Here is a 24,067-nt window from a genome sequence, read left to right as displayed (position 1 = left end):
AGGCCTTGATGCTTTCTGTTGACAGGGATGGCATGTAGGAGCAGAGTTGTGGCTTTGTAGTTCAAATGCTGCAAGGGATGAAATCCTGCCTGAGCTGAGCTGTAAGTGACCAGATTAATTCATGCTCAAAGAGGTAAATCTGGTCTGAATGGACCTGTGGGAATGTGATTCCAACTGCATGGCCTGGAACTGGTGTGTAACCATACAGATAACAGCAGTCGGGATGAATGTCCCTGAGGGAGAGCACTGAGGGTGAAAGACTGGAAAATTAAAAATCTTTGCAGGAAATGTTATATGCCTGGATGGCAAGAAAGCACCCTCTCTTTAATTTTTCACGTGGCAGAAGAACATCTGTAGTTGATGGTGCCCTGTGTGGCTGCTGGTCTGCAGGGATGGGGCTGGTGAGCACTAAATGGTAGCAGACAATGTAGTGACTCTGGAGTAAGTTTCCTTTTCTCCTTCTGAAGAGTCTTCTGCTTCCCAGGTGAGGGATTGGACCTGCAGTGCAGCACATCTGGAGCCCCAAGAGAAGCCTGGTGGCTGGAGGGGCTGGGGCTGCCTCTGAACGTTTTGGAAGGGCTTCCAGTTGTTGGGATTGGACTGGGAAAAAATGGAAGAAAAACAGGTTTCCTGGAAACAGAAGGAAGGAAATAAGAGCAATCAAGAACACTATTCTTTGGTTTTTTTGTTTGGTTTTGTTTTGTTTTTCCCTGGGTGTTTATTTGCCTTAATGTTTTTATTTGGTTGGGTTTTTTCCCTGAAAAGAAACATCAAAACCCTGCTCATGTCCTGTTGAGCTGAACAAACTGGTGCTTCTTGACTGGATAAAGTGATTGTTTTCTGTGTTGGCAGTAACAGAGTGAGGGTGACAAGATGCTGAATTGGGAGAGGATGTGAGGGGCAGGAGGCTTTAGGGCACAGACCTCCCATTACTGCTTTATGGATTGAAGGGGATGTGACTGGAATAGGGCTGTTTTCTAGGATTCTGCATATTTAACTATCTAGACTCCTCAGCCAACTCTTTCAGGATCCAGAGGATGACAACACGGAGGGGTGGTGCTTTTAAAATGTTTATCCTCAAACAAGTTGTTTAATTGCTGAAACCATTTATTATATTAAAACTCAAAAGCAGAAGTCACAACTTTGCAAACAGCTAAAAGAAGTCTTACTGAACTTTTTTTGTATCATGAATTCTCCATATTCCTAATTGGTGCTAACAAGGCAGGAGCCTTGAGCATGTGTTCTATAAGGAGAGTCAGAAAATTGAGGGATTTTTGGTCTAGAGGAGTTGAGTGGGAGATGTTGTAACTGCCTATTTGTGTGATGGTTAAAAGGATGAGAGCCAAAGTCTTCTTGTTTCTGGGAGATGATACATTAAAAGAGGCAGAAATCATGAGCTACTGTTTGGGGTGTTGATGTTGGAGATACGTTCAAACCTCTTACTCAGGAGGGCAGTGCAGCCTTGGGACTGGTCCCCAGAGGGTTCAGGATGTCCATTCGTTTTTTCAAACCTCATCTAAGCAAAGACATGGATTTATTGGTGGCAACAATTGGAGGCTGTAATTAGGAGACTGAACTGGAGACCTCTGGAGGCCCCTTCAACCAATTCTAAATATAATTCAAGACCAAGTTTTGCTTGGAAAAAGCTGTAGAGGTTGGAACTATCAGTAGACAGCTTGTAACTGCCTTTGTTTCTCCCCCACTCTGGTTCACTTTTTAATTATCTCTGAACAGACCTGCTCATGGCTGTAGTTTAAAACATCAGTAGCTACACATGCTTTGTAAGCTATTTGTAAGTGCCTTCAGAACACACTAATAATATAACTTGTCAGGGACATTGAACAAGAGACCTCTAGAGGAATCTTCCTACCAAAATGACACTATGCACCTGGGGATGTTACCTTTTATGTTACTGTTAATGTGATAAGAAATAAACCAGTAAATTCTACACTTGGTCCACAAAAAATTTTAAAATTCAGCAATGTTGTCCCCAAAATTTTCTGTAACCTAGTAGGCTCTCACCCATCTGCAAGTGAAACTCATGTCTGTGTGGCCCTTTGAGGTAAAGGGTTTTCCTTTGTTTTTGTGGGAACTCTGCTCCATCTGGATTTGCAGACAGGAACTTGCAATAGGGCTGCACTTTGCTAGGTGATGGGAAGGGCCCAGGCAGCAACATCTCCAAGAGGTGTCCTACAGCACAGGGCCATTCCCTGTGCTCCAGGGAGAGGACATAGCTAAGGGGGACCCATGGCTCTGTGGGTGATCCCTGTGGACAGAAGAGCCCACTCAGCTCTGCTGTGGAGGGATGGTGCCTCTCCTGCCCCCATCCCACCCCAAGGATGCCAAGCCAAGGGGAATCATTCCTGTGGTAGGATGAGAGGTGCTGCAGGTAGCTGTGCGTGTACAGGAGAGGCTGGGAGGGAAGCTCTTCCATGCATTTGCCTTCCTCGCTTCCTGCTGCATTGCTGCTTCATCCGATTGCTTTTGCCAGAAGATCCATTGCTCCCTCTGCCCCTTCCCCTTGCTTTGCTGCAGCCACAGCTCCATCCTGCTCTGCTGGGAGGGAATCAGTGCCACTTTGCCTCTTGTTTTAATGTTTATTTCCTCTCTTTTTTCCTTTGCTTGTCCTGGCTGTGGCTTTTCTCGGGGTCTGGGTACAGATGGATCTTTGTGATACTGACAGCGATGAGGAGATTCTGGAGAGGATCCTGGAGCTCCCGCTTCAGAAGAACCACAGCAAGAAGTTGTTCAGTATCCCTGAAGTGACTGAGGATGAGGATGAAGACGAGGATGAGAAGGGTGTTACAGAAGAAAAGACAGACCTTCAAGACTCCTTGGAAACACAAGCCTACCATTCAGGAAGAACAGAGAAACCACCCAACAGCAAGGAGCCATTTCGAAAGGAAGATGGGAATAGCACCTCCATGGATGTCTCTGCTCAGACTCTGCAGGGGGAGCACGGTGCTAAGGAGAGCAGAGTAGAGGCTTACCATGCAAATCCTGCCTTTGGCCAGCTGTCTTGCAGTCAAAAGAAGGCACACTGGAATTGGGGCTATCAGGATCCAAAGTCTGGGAATGGGACAAGTCCCTCTTGGAGCAAGAAGAAGGGAAATAATTTTCGAGAGAAGATCCGGGGTCGGCCTGAGATAAGTAGGAAGAGACAGAGTGATTTAACAGAGCACTGCAGTCGTCTGCTGGGCAACTGCAGCCAGATGGGGAGTGTGTTATACAGAGCTCCCAGTCTCAGGGAGGAGCTGAATGTTGTCAGCAGTGCTGGTGGGAAGGAGGGGTTGGATTTGTACAGCCGGGCCAGACAAAGCACCTTACGGAAAAAAGCCCTGAGAGCAGTGGGATCCGGGGGGGCAGAACCAGCTGTGATAGCAACACACTGCCCCAGCCCGAGGAGCCTGGAAATAGACATTGAATATGACTCCGAAGATGATCAGGATTCAACCTGTGCGTCCTCTCTGGAGAGCAGGCTGTGGCCAGAGAGGTCCCAGAGCTGCCAGGGGGACTGGAGTGATTGCTCCAGTCGGTCTGAGGTTGCCCACCTGGGTGGCAGAAGGGACCTGGCCAGGCTGGAGATGATGGAAGAGCAGGGTATGGAGTGGGTCGGGTCTCCGAGCCAGCACCTACGATTCTTCTGCTGGGAGAAGGAAGCCTCGAGGTGTGAGAGCAGTTCTGAGGAGCAGGGCTGGGAGCTGGACTGTAAGTCACCTGGCTGGAGAAGGAGGCTCGAACATTCTTCGAAGGGGATACGTAGCACCTCCTTGCACAAAAGGGTTGGGTGACTTTTCCTATTCTGACTTTGAAGCAGCTTGCAGTGGTGCTGGCTTCCCTCTGCTTCCCTGGCCTGCCTGTATCTTGCTTTGTTCAGTGTTGTCCAGAGAAAGAACCCTCCTCTAGGATTGTCTGGAAGAATATCTAAGAGATTCTGTAGTTCTGTGCTGCTCCATGGCTTTTCTTGTAGTAGCTGCTTCTGCTTTTCCTGCTCCCTGACCAAGTGTCACCGATGCAGTATTCCTTTTCACACAGGGTCTTCCTTCCCATGGCAGCAGGCTGTGGGACCCAAGCGAAAATCCCTGGTGAAATAAGCTGATTGGTGAAAGCTTTGTGTAGATGCTGACTGTAATGTCATTGCCTCCCCTCGAAATGCCCTTTCCTGCATCTTCACCCGCACAAAGGGGATCATCACTGGTGCCTGGCAGAGTGCCTGCCTGTCCTCAGTTCTCTTTTCCAACTCCCTTGGTCTTTACAGCTCTAGAGTGTCCCTGAAGAGGAATGTTGCATTTGGATGCACTGCTCTTTGTGGAGTGCGTTTGGGCTGAGTGCTGTTCAGGGAGTTGGAAGGCAGAGGTTGCTACTAATTCTCTGGTGGTTCATATTGCAGGCATCCAGTCACAAAGATTCCAGGGGCCCGGAGCCACCCGGCACAGCCACCTGGCAGGCTCCTAGCAGGAGACGGAGCAGAAGCATAAGAAGGAGCCAAATGCAGAAACCTTTGCTCTCTAGTCCAGGTGAGCAGCAATGGGGAGAGAGGTGGGCAGCAGGAGAGATGGAAGTTCCTGGAAATGGGTGGGGAGAGGCTGGCAGGCAGTGCCTGGGCTGTGCTGGGGTAGGGCTGACATTCTCTCTATGTTCCCCCTGTGCACAGGCCTTCCAAGCAGCACTGCTCCTGAGAGCTCTGGCAAAGATGATGGCATTCGGATCTTTGTGGCTCTCTTTGATTACGATCCTGTCTCCATGTCCCCTAATCCTGATGCAGCAGAAGAGGAGCTTCCATTTAAGGAGGGGCAGATCCTGAAAGTAAGAACTTAGTGAACATCTCCTACTCTATGGATCCGTCTGGTGTTCCAGGGGAGCATAAACCTTAGGAGGTCTGCAGCTTCCTCACGAGGGAAGTAGAGGGGCAGATGGTCCTATCTTCTCTCTGGTGACCCTATGGAATGGCTGGAGCTGTGTCAGGGAGGGTTAGGTTGGATATCAGGGAAAGTTTCTTCCCCCAGAGAGTGCTGGGCGCTGCCCAGTCTCCCCAGGAAATGGAATCCTCTGGCCTCAAGGGTGCCAGAGCTCCAGGATCATTAGGACACTGCTCCCAGGGATGCACGGGGTGGGATTGTTGGGGTGTCTGTGCAGGGACAGGGGCTGGACTGGATGGATGATCCTTGTGGGTCCCTTCCAACTCAGGATATTTCATGATTCTTTCTCTGTGCAGCTCACTCCCTGCAGCGTAAACAGTCGATTTCCCTTTGCAGGTTTGTGGAGACAAGGATGCTGATGGTTTTTACAGGGGGGAATGTGCTGGAAGGGAGGGATACATTCCATGCAACATGGTGTCAGAAGTCCCTGTGGAGAGTAGTGAGCTCAAGCAGCAGCTCTTAAAGCAGGGGTTCCTGCCTGCGGACACAGAGAGCCCAGGTACTGTGTGCGTGTGCGTGTGTGTGCATGTGCCCTGCTCCTGTGGCTTTTTGCTGGAATGTTGGAAGCTCAGTTCTGTTATTGTGTGTGGCCAGTGCAGCCACCAAACCCATCTGGAGGGCTGTCCCTGGATCTGCAGCCTGGTTTGGTGGCTGCTCCACAGCAGGGGGATCTGGCTGGATGTGGGTGTTCCGAGCTCTCAGTTCATCCCTGACTCCACTGCAGCATTTGCAGCTGCTGCAGCTGCTCCTGGGCTGAGGTGTGTGAATTCAGCACAAAGGGAGGCTGAACCTTACTAGGGACAGGGAAACAGAAGTGTTTGAAGAGCAGCTGAAGTATGTGAACAAGAGTTTTCACTCTGTTCCCTCCCTTGTTTTGAAAGCCTGTGACTGAACTCTTGGGATGACCCTGCTCTTGGGTGAGAGAATCTGTGACTTGGGAATGGAGGTGTGGAAGGGGGGAGGAAAGGTGTGAGACAGCAAGGTAGGCAGACAGGAGCATACAAGGAGCAGACCTGGTGGTTGGGTTCCTCCTTACTTACTCCCTGAAGTATGTGGTCAGTGCTTTGTGCACTGCAGAGGCTTTCCTGTTCCTTCCCACTCATGAACTCAGAGAGGAGAGGGAACAGCCCTGGGCTGTGCAGCCAGCACAGCTCAGGCTGAGTCAGGCTCAGTGGCTGTGAGGTGCCCCTGCTGTGAATGCTGGTGTCCCTGTGCCTGTCCCTCAGGCCTCCCAGCTCTCATCCTCCACTCCTCTGTGCACCCTCTACTGCCACTGCCAATTGTTGGATCTGCTCCACTTGATAAAACACCAGGATGTTCCTGGTTTGGCCGGTCCCTGTTTCCCTGCCAGTTCAACAATGAAAAATAGCACAAGAGTTGGGCATGGCAGAGGTAAGCCCTGACATTGCCTGAGCTGGGAAAAAAGCGCAAATCAACTTAAAAATAAGAAAACTCAAGGGGAAAAAAAAAGGAGCAATGCAATTTGTTGCTATTTCTTTGGAGGGAGACCCAGTATCCAGCTCTAACACACCTTTAAGGTCCCTTCTCATCCAAACAGTTCTGTGATTCTGAGGGACTGACAGTGCCCAGCTCTTAAATGTTGGTCCCTGGAAAGTTGATCCTGAGGAACACAGGGGCTGAAGGAGCCTGATGTCTTCACTGTGTGATTTCTTGAATATGTTTGTAAAGGTCAAACATATTTGGCCTCTCTCATGTCTGAGGAGAGGAGATTTGAGTAAGGTGTTTTTCACATCCATACTCTTTCTCTTGTGTGTGTGCCAGAGATGGCTGGATGCCTGTGGTGCCCTGTGTCCCTCAGTGGATACACAAGGGATACTCTGCCCTGCCCCACTGCACAGTCTTGGAATAGTAAAGGATTTTAATAGCTCTGAGACTTCATTAAACATGATGGGTTTGAAAGTTTTGAGGAAGGTGGTGGTAGTCAATAAGGTGTGTGTGCAGGGAGGGTTTGGCACTGGTAGGGACACACCTCAAATCCTTGGGGCGGTTCTAGGCCCCTCTTGGTAAGGACACTGAGGGGCTGGAGCATGTCCAGGGACGGGAACAGAGAGCCCCCAGGAGTGGCTGAGGGAGCTGGGAAAGGGGCTCAGCCAGGAGAAAGGGAGGCTCAGGGGGGACCTTCTGGCTCTGCACAACTCCCTGACAGGAGGGGGAAGAGGGTGCAGTTTGGACCTGATGGTCTTTTTCTAACTAGTGATTCTTTGATTCCTTGGCAGTTGGACTGGCTGTTCTTCTGCTGTCTTCCTGCTGCCATAAACCCCTGTCACAGCCTTGTAACTAAGGAAATGCCTTGTAGGGTTTGGTCTAGGCACTCCACAGGTTCATTTGGGATTTCATCCAGTCCTGACCCTGCTCAGTGCAGAAGCTTTAGCTAGAGACCTGGGATTTTTCAGGTGTTAATGGTACAAGGTTTTATTTTGTCCTTATGGTGCTGCTTCTGAAAGCTAAGGAGCAGCAAAGTCTGTCTGCTCTGAGCTGTGGAGTGCCTAAACGGTGTAAGTACAGTGTGGATTTCTCTGTGTATTTGGGATGTGGATCACGGCTTATCCAAGTCCGCATATGAGGCCCAGAGGGCTTTGCCCACAGAAATCCTGTTGTCAGCCTCCCAGGGGAGGCATGTCATCTCCTCTGTCCTCTGTTCACTATTCAAGATGCTTCTCACCTTCCATTCACTGTCTGTTTCTCTTGTCTATTTATTTGCTTTTTTGGTGTTTTTATTAAGGAAATGGCACATTTTCTCCACCTCCACGCCGCCAAACCGTCCCTCCTCCAAAACCCAGACGCTCCAAGAAAGGTCTGTGTCACCCACTGCTTCCTCTTTGGTTTTTACTATAGGATTACAGACTGCATTGAATTTTTACTACTTGCTTTCAGGACCCTCAGATGTTTGTACGACTGCTAGGAAGTGGAAAGAGAGCCCATCCCTGTGCTGGTGTTAAGTTTTTAACAACAGTGATGTCTTTTATAGTTTGGAGCTTGACCTCTGCTTCCTGTTCCGTTCCTTAGTCCTGGTTACTGGTGTAGACTTTGAGTTGCATGAACAGTTTGCTTTTGTTGTTTGCTGTCTTGGTGTTCTTTTTATTGTTTATCAGTTGTGTCATGCGGTCACCATTGGAGATGAGCTCTTTACTGATGAAGCATTTTCTTCCCTCCAGCAGGGATGGACAAACAGGAGTACAAGTCTCAGCCAGGTGAGAAGTGCTTTTACTGGGGGGGTGGGTAATGCATGATGGAATTACAGATGTGTTTTGTGATCAAGGGTCAGTGTGACCCCTGTGGTGCTGCTTCTAAGCACTGTAACAAAAGGTTTAAGTTATTTTTGTTTAGTGGTGGGTGCAGAATGGTTTGGGTGAGCAGGGGATGTTGCAGGGGGAGTGCACCAGTTGTTTTGCTGTGGGAGGAGCAGGGCAGTCTCTCACGCATCACATGCTGTGGTCCTTGCCATCCAAGGGACAGTGAGAGGGTGCTCCCTCTGCTGAGGTGCATCATCTGTTGATATCCAGAGAGGCCAAGTCTGCCTCTACCTTTGCCAGCCCATCTGGTGCTGGCCCAAAGGAGGGTTTAAATCCATGAATGTGTGTTTTCTGTAGCACCAGACTTGGCTTTTGTAGGCTCAGGGAAGGCCTGTAGGTAATGGGTCTGAGCAGGCAGGAGATTGTGGATGGCGAGGCCTGGACTTCCCTGTGTGCCCTCGGAGGATAAATTTTGTAGCTTAATAGCAGAACATTGTGTAGTGGGAGGAGAAATGTCCTTTCAAGACACTGTAAAGAGACAGCTGTTCTCTGTGTGTGTATGTATGTATATATGTATGTGTGTGAGTAAATAGGAAACATAAAATAAAACAGTCCTGTACATATAAACAGAGCAGCAGGATGAGGGGATGGGGGAGATGTCCCCACTTTTGTGCTTATGAGGCAAGGAAGAAGATCAGAAAACTGCTTTACCAAATGCTTCTAAAGTCTCTCTCCACTCAGTTCCCCCCAGCATTCTTTTTGCTCAGACCACTACAAGAATGGTGAAGGAGTTGCTGTGATTTTGGATTTTGTCCTAGTATTTCTAGCTAAGAATATTTTATTTTTCTCCCGAAGGGCAGAAACATAAAGACATTGAAGCAGAGCTGCTCACTCCTCGCAGGATGGTGGCTGCCTTTGACTACAACCCAAAGGAGAGCTCTCCGAACACAGATGTGGAGGTAACCCCCAGCTGCTCCCCACTTTTCAGAGATTTATTCTTCCTATCTCTTTTTTCCTTCTCTCTCAAGACACTTAGCAATTTGGTCCAACCAGAGTCTCAGTGAAACTGTGTGAGTATTCATTGCATCTTTTAGTGATCAGACAGGACTGAGCAGATCTGGGGCAGGAGGAAGCAGCTCCTTCTGGTAGCAACTGATCCAGGAAACACTCTGGGAAAAGGAAAAACCTGCTTAAGGGTTTGAAAGCACTTTTGACACTTAATTTGAGCATGACTTTTGTGTTAATTATCTCTGTAGGTCTTTGTTCAAGCAAAAAGATTTAGCTCCAGTTTAATGTACTAGTTTGCAAAGTTCTTGTTTTCAAGCAATTCCTATATATAGAATGGGATGGGTTGGAGGAGATCTTGAAGCCCATCTCATCCCACCCCCTGCAATGAGCAGGGACACATTCCACTAGACTGGGTTGCTCCTTCCGGCCTGGCCTTGGACACTTCCAGGGATGGGAAGGGATATAATCTAAACAGTAATTTTGTGGATAAGTCTGTTCCAGGTAGAAAGGGGGTAATGCAGAATCCTTTCTGCAGAAAAAGATGAGTACATGCTCTGTTCTCTCTTCCTCTAAGCTGTGTTAGCTCTCTGGGCAAACATAAACACGGGGTTTGAATTCACATCCTTTCCCTTCATCCACAAAGGAGTGTCTGGCCAACAGAGGACACAGTTCAGGGAATGGTTGCCTCCCAGTCTGTGTCTCCTGCCCAGAGAGTCACAGCTGAGGACAAAGTGTTTTAGGGATTGTGGAATATCTTGGGAGAGAGACAATGTGAGCATGTATCCAGCCACTGAACACTTTTGAACCCTTGTCACCAAGGACATGACTCTGCTTTTTGCAGTGATTTGCTCTTGTCAAACTTTTTTGGACAAGAGCTCAAATTACTGAAACAAGCTGGTAGAGTTCTGTGGGAGATGCTCCACAGGAGTGACCTGCAGCGTCAAGAGATTCAATTGAGGACTAGGGGTATAATATGGTAAATATATTGGAAGTAGATCCCTTCCAGCTGACACCTGTGAAGTGCCAGAGTGTCTTGAGTGGGACTCAGCCTGTTTGGAGCCTCCACTGGGCAGTTTTTTTTCCCTTAAAAGAGGCTGGTGATGCCTTTGTCTTTAGCCTTGTGCCCCATGGAGCATGTGCCGGGGGGTGTGACAGCGAAGGGTCACTGTGTGCTGTGCTCTTGTTCTGTGTCCAGGTTAAACCACCCTGTTTGTGTGCATTCCTGCTAGTGACTAACCCCTAAGTGCTGCATACAGAACAGGCTCATCCAAGGGAGCAGGATTTGTAATTATATTTAAAGAAATTGAAGGTATTTCTGGTGCTTCCTGAGCTTGTCCTCAGTGCACCTTTCCAGAGCAGGTGGTAGGTACTATTTTGAAACCTTATTAAAATTGGTTTTAAAATGGGCTTTGCTCTTGTCTTAATTTATGAAATGCTTCCCTAGCAGTGAATTCCAGAGTTATCCACTTCAGTTTCCCTCCTGCATCCCAGTCCTGCGAGACCAAACACACTGGGGCTCCCTCCCTTGGAGTGAGATTGGGCAAGAAGCCGAGGGGAGCCTGTGTTCCTGATGAGAAGTTCCAGGCAGTACTTTTCCTGTGACCTCTGTTCTCTGGCTCTTTGCAGGCTGAACTGACCTTCAGTGCTGGGGACGTTATCACTGTCTTTGGGTCCATGGATGATGATGGATTCTACTATGTAAGTGCAGGGCTTGGGAAGGTCCTGTGGTTACACTGGAAATTATTGGAGTTGATGGAGTGGCAGGGAAGCAGAAGTCAGGGAGCAACGTATCCTGCTTTTGGGAAAAACATAAACCCCTCTCTACTCAGTGCAGGGCAGCCTGTTTCTGGCAATCATTTCTCCTGCTGTAAATCCAGTATTACAGAGTCTTGGAATGGTTTGGGGAAGAGACCTTAAAGCTCATCCTGTTCCACCTTCTGCCATGGGCAGGGACACCTTCCACTGTCCCAGGCTGCTCCAAGCCCCATCCAGCCTGGCCTTGGGGACTGCCAGGGATCCAGGGGTAGCAACAGCTTCTCTGGGCAGCCTGTGCCAGGGCCTCAGCACACTCGCAGCCAGGAATTTCTTCCCAATATCCCATCCATCCCTGCCCTCTGGCAGTAGGAAGCCATTCCCCCTTGTCCCGTCACTCCACACCCTTGTCTCCAGTCCCTTTCCAGCTCTCCTGAAGCTCTTTTAGGCCTGGAAGGGGCTCTGAGGTCTCCCTTGGAACCTTTTCTCCTCCAGGTGAGCCCCAGGGTATCCCAGCCTGGCTCCAGAGCAGAGGGGCTCCAGCCTTGAGAGCATCTCTGTGGTCTTTAAACATCCCAATGGTTCTGAATTTATTTTTTGGTATCTGTTGCCTGCAGCTTTCCTAAAGCCTTGCATGCCTTTTTCCATGCACACACCAGCTGAACTAGCACCTGCTCCAAGCTAACATTTCACCAGACACTTGGACACTTGGGCCAGAGGCTGGAATAGTGATCCAAGTAAGCAGACACATTCCTGGGGCTGTGCCTGCCCTCCAACTGTGTGCCAAACTTGAGCCTTGACCCTTGGATCATCCACCTTTTCCTGCATGGGAAACAGTGTGCCTTTACACATCTGACTTGAGGTTGAGCTCCAGGTTAAGTCTGAGGGCATCACTGGGAATGTTTTGTTTGATCCTTTTTTAGTGTTGGACAAACAGCATTGCTGGGGTGGGTTTTGTCTCACCCAACCACTTCCTCTTGAACTGGATAAATATTTGTAGGAGTACAATACTGCAGCTCTGGGCGTCTGTGATCATGGATGCAATGCCTACAGGACATTGTACCAGTACTGCCTCATTCTTTAAAGACATAGTAAATACCAGGACAAATCAAAGGCCTCTAGGGCACCTGTGGCACAGTCATTTTCCAGTATGGTAGTAGAGATTTTGAGTTTGTAGAAATCACCTTTGTCACTACTTGCTGTCATCTCTTTTTCCTTTTCTCTCTTCTGTGTTTCTGTGCTCTGAATTGTTCCACATGTAAGCAAGGCTGTGAGTTACGGAATTTTCTGAGGATCCTCCCTATGTGGGTGTGTTCTGGACTTGTCTCAGCCTACAGCCCAACCTTCTCTGCAGGGCACTGCACCTCGAGTTGTTATTTATGTCTCCAGGAAAGCTGATGTGAGAATTGGATGTTGATCTTGCAGGGAGAGCTGAACCAACAGAGAGGGCTTGTCCCATCCAACTTCCTGGAAGCTGTCCCTTTGGATGGCGACACGGTCAAGGAATTCCACTCAAAAGATAAAGAAGCTTCTCCACTGAGTGCTGAGAGCCAGGTGAGATGTGTGACTGCATGGCACTGCCATCCAGGCTGGGATATGTCTGGAGCCTGGGCATTGCATGGCATGCAGCACCCATGGGATCACTAAACTTGTTGCATGCAGCCCGTTCATCCCAAGGGAGTGCCAGAAGCTCTTCCCAAAGACTTGCTTGTAGTGCAGAAAGTGGCACAAAACAACACCTGCTGGGGCCTCAGTGTGGTCAGGTAGGCAAGGAGCCTTCAAATTGTTTAGATCCACTGAAATGTCAGTGGGAAAATGCTACTGGAAGGAAAGGTTCAAACAGCTCCCCAGGCACATGAAATTCCTTAATTATTATATCCATGTCAAGGAGCTCTGGAATTAGCAACACCTAGAAACCAATGGTCTTGCATCCCCACCAAGTTAGATGTGTCTTAATCCAGGCTGAGGTGCTTATGGATAAATTCAAAACACGCTGAGGACTTTCCCAAACAGATATGGGGGATGGATCCTACAGTTTCAAAAGCATTCCCCAGAGTAAAGGAATTCAAAGGCTAAATTAACCCCTTGCATTGTGTTGCTGATACTCTTGGAATAAGGGCTTAAGTGGGAGACTGGGGGCATGTCAGGGTCTGAGACTAAAAGTATAGCAGCTCCTTTGTCGTTCCTGGACCCCCTGTGCTGTCTCACTGTGGAGTGGGAGGCAGGAGGGACCCAGCTTGTTCTCTGTACCTATATCTCTAGCTTCAAATGTTGCCTGTTCTTCCTTCACCTCAGCCCCATCCCTTACTTCCAGGCATTCCAGGCTTTGTGGGTACAGGGTTTGCACTCCAGCCTTGATGCCTTCTCAGGCAGAGCAGCCTGGCTCAGATAATGAGGTTTGTGGGCAGTTTGCTGGGTCATCTGCTGACCTCAGCAGCTCTCTGGGGTCCTTGTACTTCCTTGTTGGGGATACTGGTCCTTGCTGGGGAATCATAGGTTAATCAGCTGTTACTGCCATGGTTTAAGAGCCCAGAGGTCACCCAAGTCTGACCTCCCAGGGGGTTAACAAGGATGCAGAGTGGGGTTCTTTCTTCAGTTTCCCTCTCAAAATTATTTAGTCTTACCAAATTACTCATCTGTTGAAATAGAGGGTGCCGAAGGAGACCTCAAGTAGTAAAATAAAGGTGGAATTCTAAGTGTAATTTAGTGCAGATCTTCCCCTCCCCTCTGGCATCAACTAGCAACCGCAGGGCCTGTTTCAGATTCCAGAGGTTCTTATTCCAGCCCCAGCCCACATCCTCCCAGGGACCAGGGGGAGTTCAGGTAACCTTGTCTGCCACTGGCAGGTGTGAAGGGTTTGCAAAGCCAAACCCACTTTCCTCTCTGTTCTCTGCTGCTGAGTTCAGTGGGTGACTGATGCCCTGGGCAGCACTTTGGCCCACATATCCCTGCATGCTGAAGGCTGGAAGCTCTTTTCCTATGTTCCATGACATTTTTTTAAACAGAAGCGCCTTTCAGGTGTGTTAAAGACAGCCCATATAAAACAGACACATTTCACATTTGCCCACCCTTCAAACCTTTCCATTTGTCTCTAGTCCTCTGTGCCTGAGATCCAAGGGAGCCTCCCCTTACACTGACTGACTTTTGGGTGCACAGAGCAGGAACCTGTTTGGTTTGGTACTTTTGGTACTCTCCTGATCCATGAACTGCTGCTCTCTGTAACTGGGGGACTGGAAAATTCAGATAATTATGATTAAACCAATTTTATATCAGTAGGAAATAGCTTGAACTCCCTAGGCATGACTGTGGCTGCTTCTGCGTTGTGCCAGGCTGGCTCCTGTCCTGCTGCCTCCCTGCTTCTCCTGGACCCCTGTCCCAGGGGATTCTGGCTCAGCATCCCCAGTGCTCCTCCCACTTGCGCTTTGCAATCCAGACCTGTCTAAGCAGCTTCCAAACAGGAAGGGCACGTTTGCCCCCTGTTAAAAGTGGTATATTTACCCTGCTCAGAGCCAAACTGGCATTAATTAACTGCATTTAAGTGTGTTTAGTGATTCCTGAAGAGACAGAACCTGACCCCACAGTGGTTTTGGCTGTCACAGCAATCACAGCACCCCAACCTATGGGCAGAAAACCTCATGGGAAAGGCAGAAGAAATAAATACCTCCTGTAAAACAGTATTCCATATCCATCCCTGAGCTGGAATGAACTCTCCCAGTGATACAGTCATGCCTGAGGCTTTCCAAATTCCTGCAGCACTTTCACCCAGCAGAGTTAAGGAATACTTGCTTGTTCAACTTGCTGTTAGCAGAGCAGGCTCCCTGCAAATTCCCAGTCCCAACGTGAGCCCTGGCACCTCAGGGGGGCTGTGTGTGCACCATGGCAGAGCTTTGGACTTGGTTACAGCTTGTTCCAGTTGCAACAGAAACTTCTCCATGAGTGATTTTTAAATCACTTGTAATTTCTTGGATGTGATGTTCTTACCTTATCTGTTCTTCACACTTCCCTTCTCCCTGCTGCTCTACCAAAGGCCTGAGAATAAGGACAATTTATTTCTAAATTGAACTGGGGAAGGTGGATAATTTTTAATTATTTCTGAGTAAATCTTAAAATGCTGGCAACTGAAAAAGTGAAGCAATTGAACTTACAAACTGACAGCATTTGGGGATTAGAATAAACAAACAAAAACAGCCTAAAGAGGAAGATCCAAGAAGTTCCAGTCACAGCCAGGGCCCATAACACTCATGCTTACCAGCTCAGAGCAGCTGCTTTACTACTGTTCCTGTTGATAGAATATTTTTCCATTAGTAACATGCAGTTTCTGTCAAAGACTGATTGTAAAGCACCTTCAGAAAGTGTTTGATTCTAACTGATTTCATGTATTTATTTCTGCCTGTGTTACGCACCCGGGACGGTTCTTTTCTTCAGAGAATGAGGAAGAGAAGAGTCCAGTGATAGATATGAATGATACATAGAGAGAGAACCATGTAAGTGTGTGAGACCTTCAACCTCCCACCCAGCCCAGCACCTCAAAGGCTCCTGTACCTGGCTCCTATTCTTGCTTGTAGTTTGACAGACTGGTTTGGGGCTGTGGTGGCAAACCCACCTTCAGGTCTGATGTCAGACCTTTCACTGCCACGTGGGTTCTGTGGTAAAGACAAACCATTTGGCACATGAAGTGCAGTTGGCTGGAACAATTATCTGGTGGTTTTGGGGACCAGGATGGGACTGTGCTGGATATTCAGGTTTGGGAAGGACCTGCTTTGTAATTCAGCTTGGCCCTCCTGTTCGCATCAACAGCCAAAGCGTTGTTTGGTCTTGGCAACGTCCTCCTCAGTCTGAGCACACTTCATGTTCAGCCTGGGTTTTTTTCCTTCTGGATTTTACTCCTTCCTGAGAATAATCCTGAAAAACCCCCCTCCACCATCCATTTAAGAAAATAGTAACATTTAGGCCCTAAAACCAACCTTGTGTGGATAATTGTTCTGGGGCTGGGTGGGTGAGACACCTGGTTTTGGGGCCAGTGGGAGCAATCTTTGTTTTCCTTAGTTTCAAATGTTTGTTTTTCAGAAATTGTGTTAATCAGTAACACTTGAGAGAGTACTAAAACCACCCCTGAAAACTGACATCACTCTTGTGTTTATCACTCTAATAACTTGTATGAGTATTTTGACAGAGCAGTTTTCCTTTGTTTCTCTTAGAGAAGAACCCCCAATTTTTGTATGATTTTCACCACATGAATCTGTGAGCTGATTCTGTTGCTTTCTTGACACATAGAGACCTCTGAGAAGAGGAGAAATTGTTTGTGGGGCCACTTCAGGTCTGTCCTGAAACTGTTCCACCTTTATCAAAAAAGTGTTTTCCGACGGTGCATGGACAGAGCCTCCACTGCCCTGGCTGCACAGGGGCCTTTGCATCCCTCCTACATAACTCCCTGAGTATTGGTGAGCCCCTTCTGGTGCTAGCCCAGTGTTTTTGGACATTTTATCCAAGGATTCTTTGTTGCACAAATCATAGTTTCTGGAGCAGAGCTTGGGGATTCTTTCTTTTGCTCCCAGCTAAGAGAGTGGGCTCCAATTTAGCCCTCACCTAGCTTTCCTTTTCTCTTTGCCTCCATAAATCTTGCATTTCTGGCTGCATTTCGTTCATCTGGATTTATTTGGGTTTACTCCCTGACTAACACTGGGCTTTATCAGCACCAGGTGCTGTTCTTTGCACACTGGAGCTGCCAGGATAGACAGAGGTTGCAGCTGTTGCTGCAGCTTTGGTTGGAGTGGACCTTGCAGGCAGAGTGCAGCTTTCCCAAGGGCCAGCCTGGGCCATCCATCAGCATGTGTGACATCCTGCAGCATGTCCTGGGCAGCAGCTGGCCTTAGGGCACAGTGCTGCACACTTGGAGTGTTGCAGGAGTGCCTTGGAAAGCAACATTTTCAGGTGAACGGAGAGTGTGAGCTCAGGAATAGTCAGCTGTGGGATTGGTTACTGTCATGGAGAGAGGCAGAGAGGAGTTCCAGCTCTGTCCTGTAGTTCAGGGAAGGGAGAGTCTGATGGCACTGGCACAGCTCAGTGATTGCTGTGAGGCAGAAGTTGACTCTCAGCTTTGTGGAGTTGGGAGGGGTGACAAATTCACTCCAAGATGGAGCTCCCTGTGCTCCTGCCCACTCAGGACTGACTCCATAGGTATTGTAGGTGCTGAGTCTGACCCAGAGCAGAGGTTTGTGGCTCATCCTGGGCCAGAAGTGCTTCACTCCTGCAGCAGCCCGGACCAGCACAGCTTCACCTGTGAGGGGAGGAGAGGTCACAGCCACTGGGTGCTCCTGGTCCCAAAGGAGATGAGTGCTGAACCATCAGTAGGGTGGCAGAGCAGGGCTGCTTTGACTTTCCACCCCAGCAGACTTTATTTGAAGTACCCACAGGGCATGTGCATGGCTGTGCTGGAGTGAGGCAGCAATGCTCTGGGCTCTGCTTCTGCCTTATTCATCTGCTTGCCCTGGACACAGAGCGGGACCAGGCACATCCAGTCCTGCCCAGGGGCTGCTGCTGAGATCTTCACACAGTTCCTGGCTGGAGTCTGATCTTCAGGAGTGCTTCCACTCAGGCAGAGAGGCCTGCTGACACTGTCACCATCTCACATTGCCTCTGGGGGCTTTGGCTCCTGCAGACCTGTGAGGGACTCAGTGGGGTCCAGGTAGAGGGATGCTGAGGGTGTGATGTTCCAGTGTCAAAGGATTCTTCCCTGGTACAGCTCCACTCTCACCTTGTGTTTTGGGTAATGCCAAGACAGGATATACAGCTGGAGCTTAGAAGCTGCTGGTTTGTGAAAGCTGTGTTGAAGAGAAGGCAGTGAGACTAAGGCTCTCCTAGGCCTCAGAAACCCAGAGCCTCTTCCCTGAGGAACTTGGCAGCCTGTTGGGAAAGCTTCACCTGCCAGATTGGTAATTGTCACCGTGTGGACAGCTAAGCCTAGTGAGATGAGATGAGATGAGATTGTGGAAGGAAGGCTGCTGCTAGGAATTGACTTCTCGGTGCTTTGTGAAGAGGAAACTGAGCCCAGGAGTAGGGCACATTCTGATTTCCAAAAGCCCTTTCCAAAGGGAACAGCACTATTTGAGACTGGTGGGTCCCAGTTAACCATCTCAAACACTCAGGGGCTCAGGAACATTCCTGTGTGCCACTTGATCCAAGACTTCTCCATCTCCTGCTCCACTGATGCCACTGCAGAGCACCAGACTTGGCTTTCTGCCCCTCCTGCCTCTGGATCTGCTGGATGCTGAGCAGCCTTGCAGGACCCCTAATTCTTCTTCCTACCATGGCCACTGTTGAGAAGCCTCAGGACTTAGCCACTCTCCTTGATCTTCTGGAGGTCTTGCAGAGCACTTGTTCTTACGAAATTTGGTTTTGTTAATGTCCTGGCTTCTGTCCCAGACCATGCTGGGAGCCCAGCATGGGCTGAGGCATCCATGGACTCTTCAGTACCTGTTCCATCCATGCTCTCAGGAGCTGCTTCACTTACTTAGCTGTGGAGCAGCATCTTTTCACCATGTCCTTAGTGGGTCTTTTGTGCTGTCCTGTTCTTAGCCCAAAGTTCAGGAATTTCAGGAATTCTTAGCTAAGGAAGGGTCTGGGTTGTAAGTACAAAATTTAAATCCACTGGAAACTTCGTAAGTGGAACTGCACAGAGGGGAGTTCCCCCTGCATAGAGGGGAGAAGGCCAGGTTCTCTGGCTGAGGTTTATGTTGGTGTGATTTCCTTCAGCAGCTCTAACTTGTACTTTTGTCTTTTGTTTTCTCTCTTTCCCACCCAGCTAAATGCAGATGGGTCTGTTGATCAGAGCGACTCCTCTCCGTCTCCTCCTCTGCCAGCACCTTCCTGCCTTGTCCCAGGCAAGCAGAGTCCAGAGCAGGCATCGCTGGCCCTTCTCACCTGCAGTGATGCACCTGGGCAAAGTAAAAAGAAGAGAGGCTTCTTCTTCAAAGGGAAAAACCTCTTCAAAAGACTTGGGTCCAATAAGAAAAACTAACAAGGGGTTTGTTTATTCCATCTGGGCTGCCCACACAGCCCCAGAGACTGAGAGTTCAGGAGAAGCCCTCTGCAATAAGCTGATTATTTTCATAGGGAAGAAGTATGTGTTGAATAGAGAAAACTCTGGAGGGTGTGGGAGCTGAGAGTCCCTGGGGAAAAAGTGTGAGGTGTGAGGGCTCAGCTCCGGGATCCAGCATGTCCTGCTCCATGCAGCCCTCTGTGCACTGGGTCCCTGTAAATATTTTAATTTAAGGATTATATTCTGGCTGTAAGTTAGCTAACTGGCTTTTCCCAGCAAAGCCCCTTAGGAGAGATCCCTTGTACTCCACACCTTGGTATTTCTCTGCTCCAAAGGAGGTTGTGTCAACTCCTTCACTTCCTGCAAAGAAAATTTGCACTTTTCTGTTCCCGTGACTTCCCTTCGTTGTCTCTGGGCTAATGAGTGAGTTCTTATTTGTACTGTAACCCTGTAAATATGCAGCTGTGCCTCAGAGCATCCCACACTGCCTCAGTCAGCTTCCAGCACGAGGATGCCCTGGCGGGGGTCGGTTCTTCAGCGTGGGGGTGGGCTGCTGTCAGCTGCTCTTGCCTGGTTCACCTTGACCACGCACTGACTGGGGAGTCCGCCTTATGATTTATTTATCGATTGATTTATCGATTGATTTATTTATCTACCTATTTATTTATTTATTTGTCCGTCTGCCTCTCTCCATGGTTATGTTCAGCTGTGTCTGTGAGCTGCTCCCAAGCCCAGAGAGTTGAGAGAGCAGGGTGGGGCTGGGCAGCTTGGGTGGGGCTCATAGGAGACCATGCATTCCTGCAGCTGAGACACAGCCCTGTCTAAGCACGGAGGGTTTTGTATGCCATGGTTTATGTCCCTCCCCATGTTTATTTCTCTGCATGTTCCAGTGGGTCCTTGTTCTGAGCAGGGCAGTTCCGTGAGCTCCATGAGTGGTGCCAGCACAGCGGCCGCGAGTGGTGGTGGTATGGTATGTTTTTATTTAATATCAAATTTTATTATAATAAAGTCTATTTTCACAAAAATACATTTTCCTTAAAAAAGCCAAAGATTCAGTGATGCTTCTTCAGGGGGATGGGTGGGGAAATTATACCGACCACATGCACTTTGAAGGTATTCTGCACCTTCTGCATCCCCTTCTCAGAGGGACAGATGTGGCTGTGGATGCTCCAGGTGTGAGATGAGGGCAGGGGCTGGGGTGGCAGCCCTGGGGATGCAGGACACCGGGGAGGGCTGTGGGCATGAAGCTCCCCAGAGTGCTTGGGCTGGACCCCTGCACTCCCAGCTCCGCTGCTGTGTGAGCATTGGGTCAGGGGTGGGGTCCTGCACCTGGATCCTTTGGAAATCCAGCCAAGGTGCCAGAAGTCACTCTGGGATTTTGGGGGGATTCTGCAGGATTCCCCTGACAGGAAGGACTTGTTTGGGAAGCTGCTGCTACCTAAAGAGAAATATTCCGTAAGGATCTTGATACCACAGTAAGGCACAGTGTCCTGTGGTGGATGGGAGTCAGGGCAAGGACAGACCAGAGGTTTTGAAAGGATGAAGTGCTGCAGCTCTGCTGGAGTTTCCATGGCTTCTGGAGCAGCCTCAGTGATGAAACTCATCAGCAACCCAGAGCTTTATCTGCAGCCTGTCCTCCCTTGGAGGAAGTCGTTGCTGTTCTAACTGAATTTACCAACTGGAGTTTCTTAAGTGAGTTGTTGAAGGTCTTTTGAAAGAAACTGTCATTGCTTTTATCAGTTCCTCAGGGGATGAATTGAAGAACAAAACCTTTAGAACGAAAAGCAGCTGCTGGAACATTCTGGGGTGTGCCCAGAGCCAGAGGCCCTGTGAAGCCAAATGCCTGCCTGGCTCCCTTGCTCCTGGTGCTTCCTTCCTCCCTGCCCAGCTGAGCCCCTGGGACCACAAGGTGTGTGTTGTGTCTCTACCTGCTGTAAATTTTGCTGGGATAGATCCAGACCCATCATTCAGCAAAGCCTCCCTAGTTCAGCTGGTTCCCCAACACCAGACAGACTGTACATCAAAGCTTAGAGAAGTCTCCATGAAAAAGATTTAAGATTAACAGCTTTAAGCTGTTATAGATAAACATGAAAGGCTACAAGAAACCAAAAAATAGGGGCAAAATAAAGATATAATCCACATGTTTTGCTTTGCATCCTCTGCTTCTAATTGCTGTGCCACAGCCCAGGTGTGGATGCACCTCTCTGCTTGGGGGAGCTGCTGGTGGTATCAACATATTCCTGTTTCCATTCTCCAGATGAGCAGTATGTGGTCTCTTGAGTGCAAGGGTTTGGTGCTTGTGTTGGTGGTCACCAGAAGGCTCAGCCAGACCCGTGGCCTTTCCCATTCACCCTGATCTGGGGAGCAGGGTCACAGTTTCCAGGGAAAGTAAACATTCAAGAGACAAAGCATCTCACAAGCCCCACTTCCATGGTTTCTGAAGTAGTTGGAGAACAATTTTTTTTGAGAGCAGTTTGCTGTGGTGTTTCTCAGGGGTTGATCTAGGAGCTGTGTGTTTAACATCTTTCCCAGTGACAAAGGTACTCATGGGCACCCTGGGCAGTGTCCTGGTGACAGCAAGCTGTGTGTTGGGGTCACACACTGGAGGGCAGGGATGGGGCATCCATGAAAAGGACCTGGAATGCCTGGAGAGGTGGAGCTGTGCAAAACTCATGACACGTAACCAGGCCAAGTAAAAGGTCCTACACTGAGTTGGGGCAATCTCAAACCCAAGTACAGGCTGGGAAGATGGATGGATGGATGGATGCATGGATGGATGCATGGATGGATGCATGGATGGAAGGAAAGCTGCCTTGAGAAGGATTTGGAGGTGCTGGTGGATAAGAAGATCAACAGAGAATCATAGAATGGCCAAGGCTGGGAGACAGTAAGGTCATCTGGTTCCAAACCCCTGCCATGGATGTGCCCCAGCCATGTGTGTCAGAAACCCTCCATGCCTTGTGCTGATGCCCCACTATGGGCAGAAGGGGAGGGGGAAATTCTGCCCCTCTGTCTTGCTCAGGTGAGACCCCACCTGCAGAGCTGCCCCAGCCCTGGGGCCAACAGCAGAAGGACCTGGAGCTGCTGGAACAAGTCCATAGAAGGCCACGAAGCTGCTCCAGGGCTGGAGCCCCTCTGCTCTAGAGCCAGGCTGGGAGAGCTGGGGGTGTTCACCTGGAGAAGAGAAGGCTCCAGGGAGAGCTCAGAGGCCATTCCAGGGCCTGAAGGGACTCCAGGAGAGCTGGAGAGGGACTGGGGACAAGGGATGGAGGGACAGGACAAGGGAATGGCTTCCACTGCCAGAGGGCAGGGATGGATGGGATCTTGGGAAGGAATTGTTCACTGGGAGGAAGAAATGGCTTCCCTGACACAGGGTGCCCAGAACAGCTGTGGCTGCCTGAGCCCTGGCAGTGCCCAAGGCCAGGCTGGATGGGGCTTGGAGCAGCCTGGGACAGTGGAAGGTGTCCCTACCAAAGGCAGGGGGTAGAACAAGATGGTCTGTAAGGTCCGTCCCAAGCCAAAGCCTTCTGTGATTCTCTGAATTAAGTTCCTCATTGTGAAATACATTTCCCAGCACTGACAGGCACTAACTGTCCATAGCCTTTGAAACATCCTCATCCTCCTCCTCTATCTGGTGCTGATGCAGCAGGGGAGGGACTCAGAGCTTTGCAAACCCACCAGCTCTGCTCCTTTGCACAAGAGCTGCGCTGTGGTCTCTGTTGTGTAAACTGCTGGTTCTGGAGCTGCTGCTGCTGGGTCTGTTTCTGGTTCTGGTGCTGGAGCTGGAGCTAGAGCTGGGGCTGGTGCTGAAGTTGAGACCTCAGGCAGACGCTCTGCTTCTGTCTCACACACTGAAAGGGGTGAGCTGGAGACCTCTCTTGGGTTAGGGTCATCCTGAAGGCCAGGGGAGGTTGCTCAGGGTCTCATTCAAGGAAGCATTATCCCCAGGAATGCAGGCCCCACCTCTGCTCTGGGTCCTGTCCCAGCACTTCACCACTATCCTGGGTGGTTTTGTACATCTATTGGGAATTTTCTTGGCAGCACCACATGCCATTGCCTGTTGTCCCATTCCTGGGCACTCTGAAAAGCTCTGTCTGCTCTGCAGCCCTTCCATGAGACAGTAAAAGTCAAGAGTAAGCCTTCCAGAGCCTTCTTCCCTCCAGGCTGACCAAACCCAGCTTTCTCCTGGGCTCCAGGTGGATTCCCTCCAGGCTGTCAAAACCAGTCTGCAAACAGAACCAGCCTTACTGGGCCTCACTGCAAGATTTGTAATTTGCTTTGCTGATTTTCTTTAAAACATTAAAGGACCAGGACCATCATCAGTTCATGGCTCCACTTACAAGGAGGCAGCTTTGGGGATGGGGATGGTGGATCCCAGCCTTGGGGATGGACACACCTGCAGAGTCACTGCCACAGGCACTGCACCACCTGTACTATTCTACAGCCACTGTGGGTCCTGGGGTGTCCATGCAGGACAGAGTCAAGGTGAAGGCCTTCATCCAACCAGCCCTGGGGAGCCCTGGCAAGAACTTGGTTGCTCCCAGTCTGTGCTGCTGACCCAAGGAGTTCTGATCCATGAGGGCAAACACAACTGCAATGTGCAGTGAGGAGGAGCTGAGCAGCAGCTCCTCTGCCTCCCCGTGCACTTCCATGCTCAAACACATCCCTCACTGATCCAGCAGTATCTCTCTGCCCTGTCAGATATTTGTCCATCAGATGCTTTTGCTCTGAGACAGGGAGAGGGGCTTTGGCCTGTGGCAGAGGAGACGCTTTGCCAGCTGAGCTCCTGGTGCAACAGCACTTTGGGCAGACCAGATGCTCCAGACCAGCAGTTGAAGGGTGATGCCTGTTCAAACCATCCTCCCAGTGCCTTCTCCTGCACAGGAAGAAGGAGCAGCTCTTGTGGACCCCCAGGGGATGTGGGGCAGAGCACCTCAGGAGGTGGGATGGGGAGTGCTGGGCACTGCAGGTGTTTCCGGGGGTAGATGTGAAAGTGTTGCTTTGACCTTTAAAAGCGGCAGAGGATGAAGAGCACCATGGGGGAAGGAACCTTGTCCCTGGAAGACACCCCCAGAGGGGCTCAAGACTCTCAAACC

At 49.6% G+C, this 24,067-nt stretch overlaps 1 protein-coding gene across 1 annotated transcript in view; it reads left to right on the top strand.

Moving 5' to 3' along the window:
• TSPOAP1 (TSPO associated protein 1) overlaps positions 1 to 20,939 on the top strand; it is a 68,303-nt gene extending 47,364 nt beyond the window's left edge. Inside the window, exons 21-30 of the mRNA XM_068210082.1 lie at positions 2,661 to 3,782; positions 4,391 to 4,517; positions 4,655 to 4,806; positions 5,256 to 5,418; positions 7,663 to 7,734; positions 8,099 to 8,131; positions 9,029 to 9,132; positions 10,808 to 10,879; positions 12,359 to 12,487; positions 18,735 to 20,939. Of these exons, the coding sequence (XP_068066183.1) occupies positions 2,661 to 3,782; positions 4,391 to 4,517; positions 4,655 to 4,806; positions 5,256 to 5,418; positions 7,663 to 7,734; positions 8,099 to 8,131; positions 9,029 to 9,132; positions 10,808 to 10,879; positions 12,359 to 12,487; positions 18,735 to 18,950 (2,190 nt within the window). The 3' untranslated portion in view covers positions 18,951 to 20,939. The remainder of the gene's footprint in view (positions 1 to 2,660; positions 3,783 to 4,390; positions 4,518 to 4,654; positions 4,807 to 5,255; positions 5,419 to 7,662; positions 7,735 to 8,098; positions 8,132 to 9,028; positions 9,133 to 10,807; positions 10,880 to 12,358; positions 12,488 to 18,734) is intronic.
• Positions 20,940 to 24,067: the final 3,128 nt, after the last annotated feature.

This window comes from Anomalospiza imberbis, chromosome 20 (assembly GCF_031753505.1).
Source record: "Anomalospiza imberbis isolate Cuckoo-Finch-1a 21T00152 chromosome 20, ASM3175350v1, whole genome shotgun sequence".
NCBI lineage: Eukaryota > Metazoa > Chordata > Aves > Passeriformes > Viduidae > Anomalospiza > Anomalospiza imberbis.
Note: the sequence above shows the minus strand (reverse complement) of the source record. Positions and strands in the feature narration are given on the sequence as shown.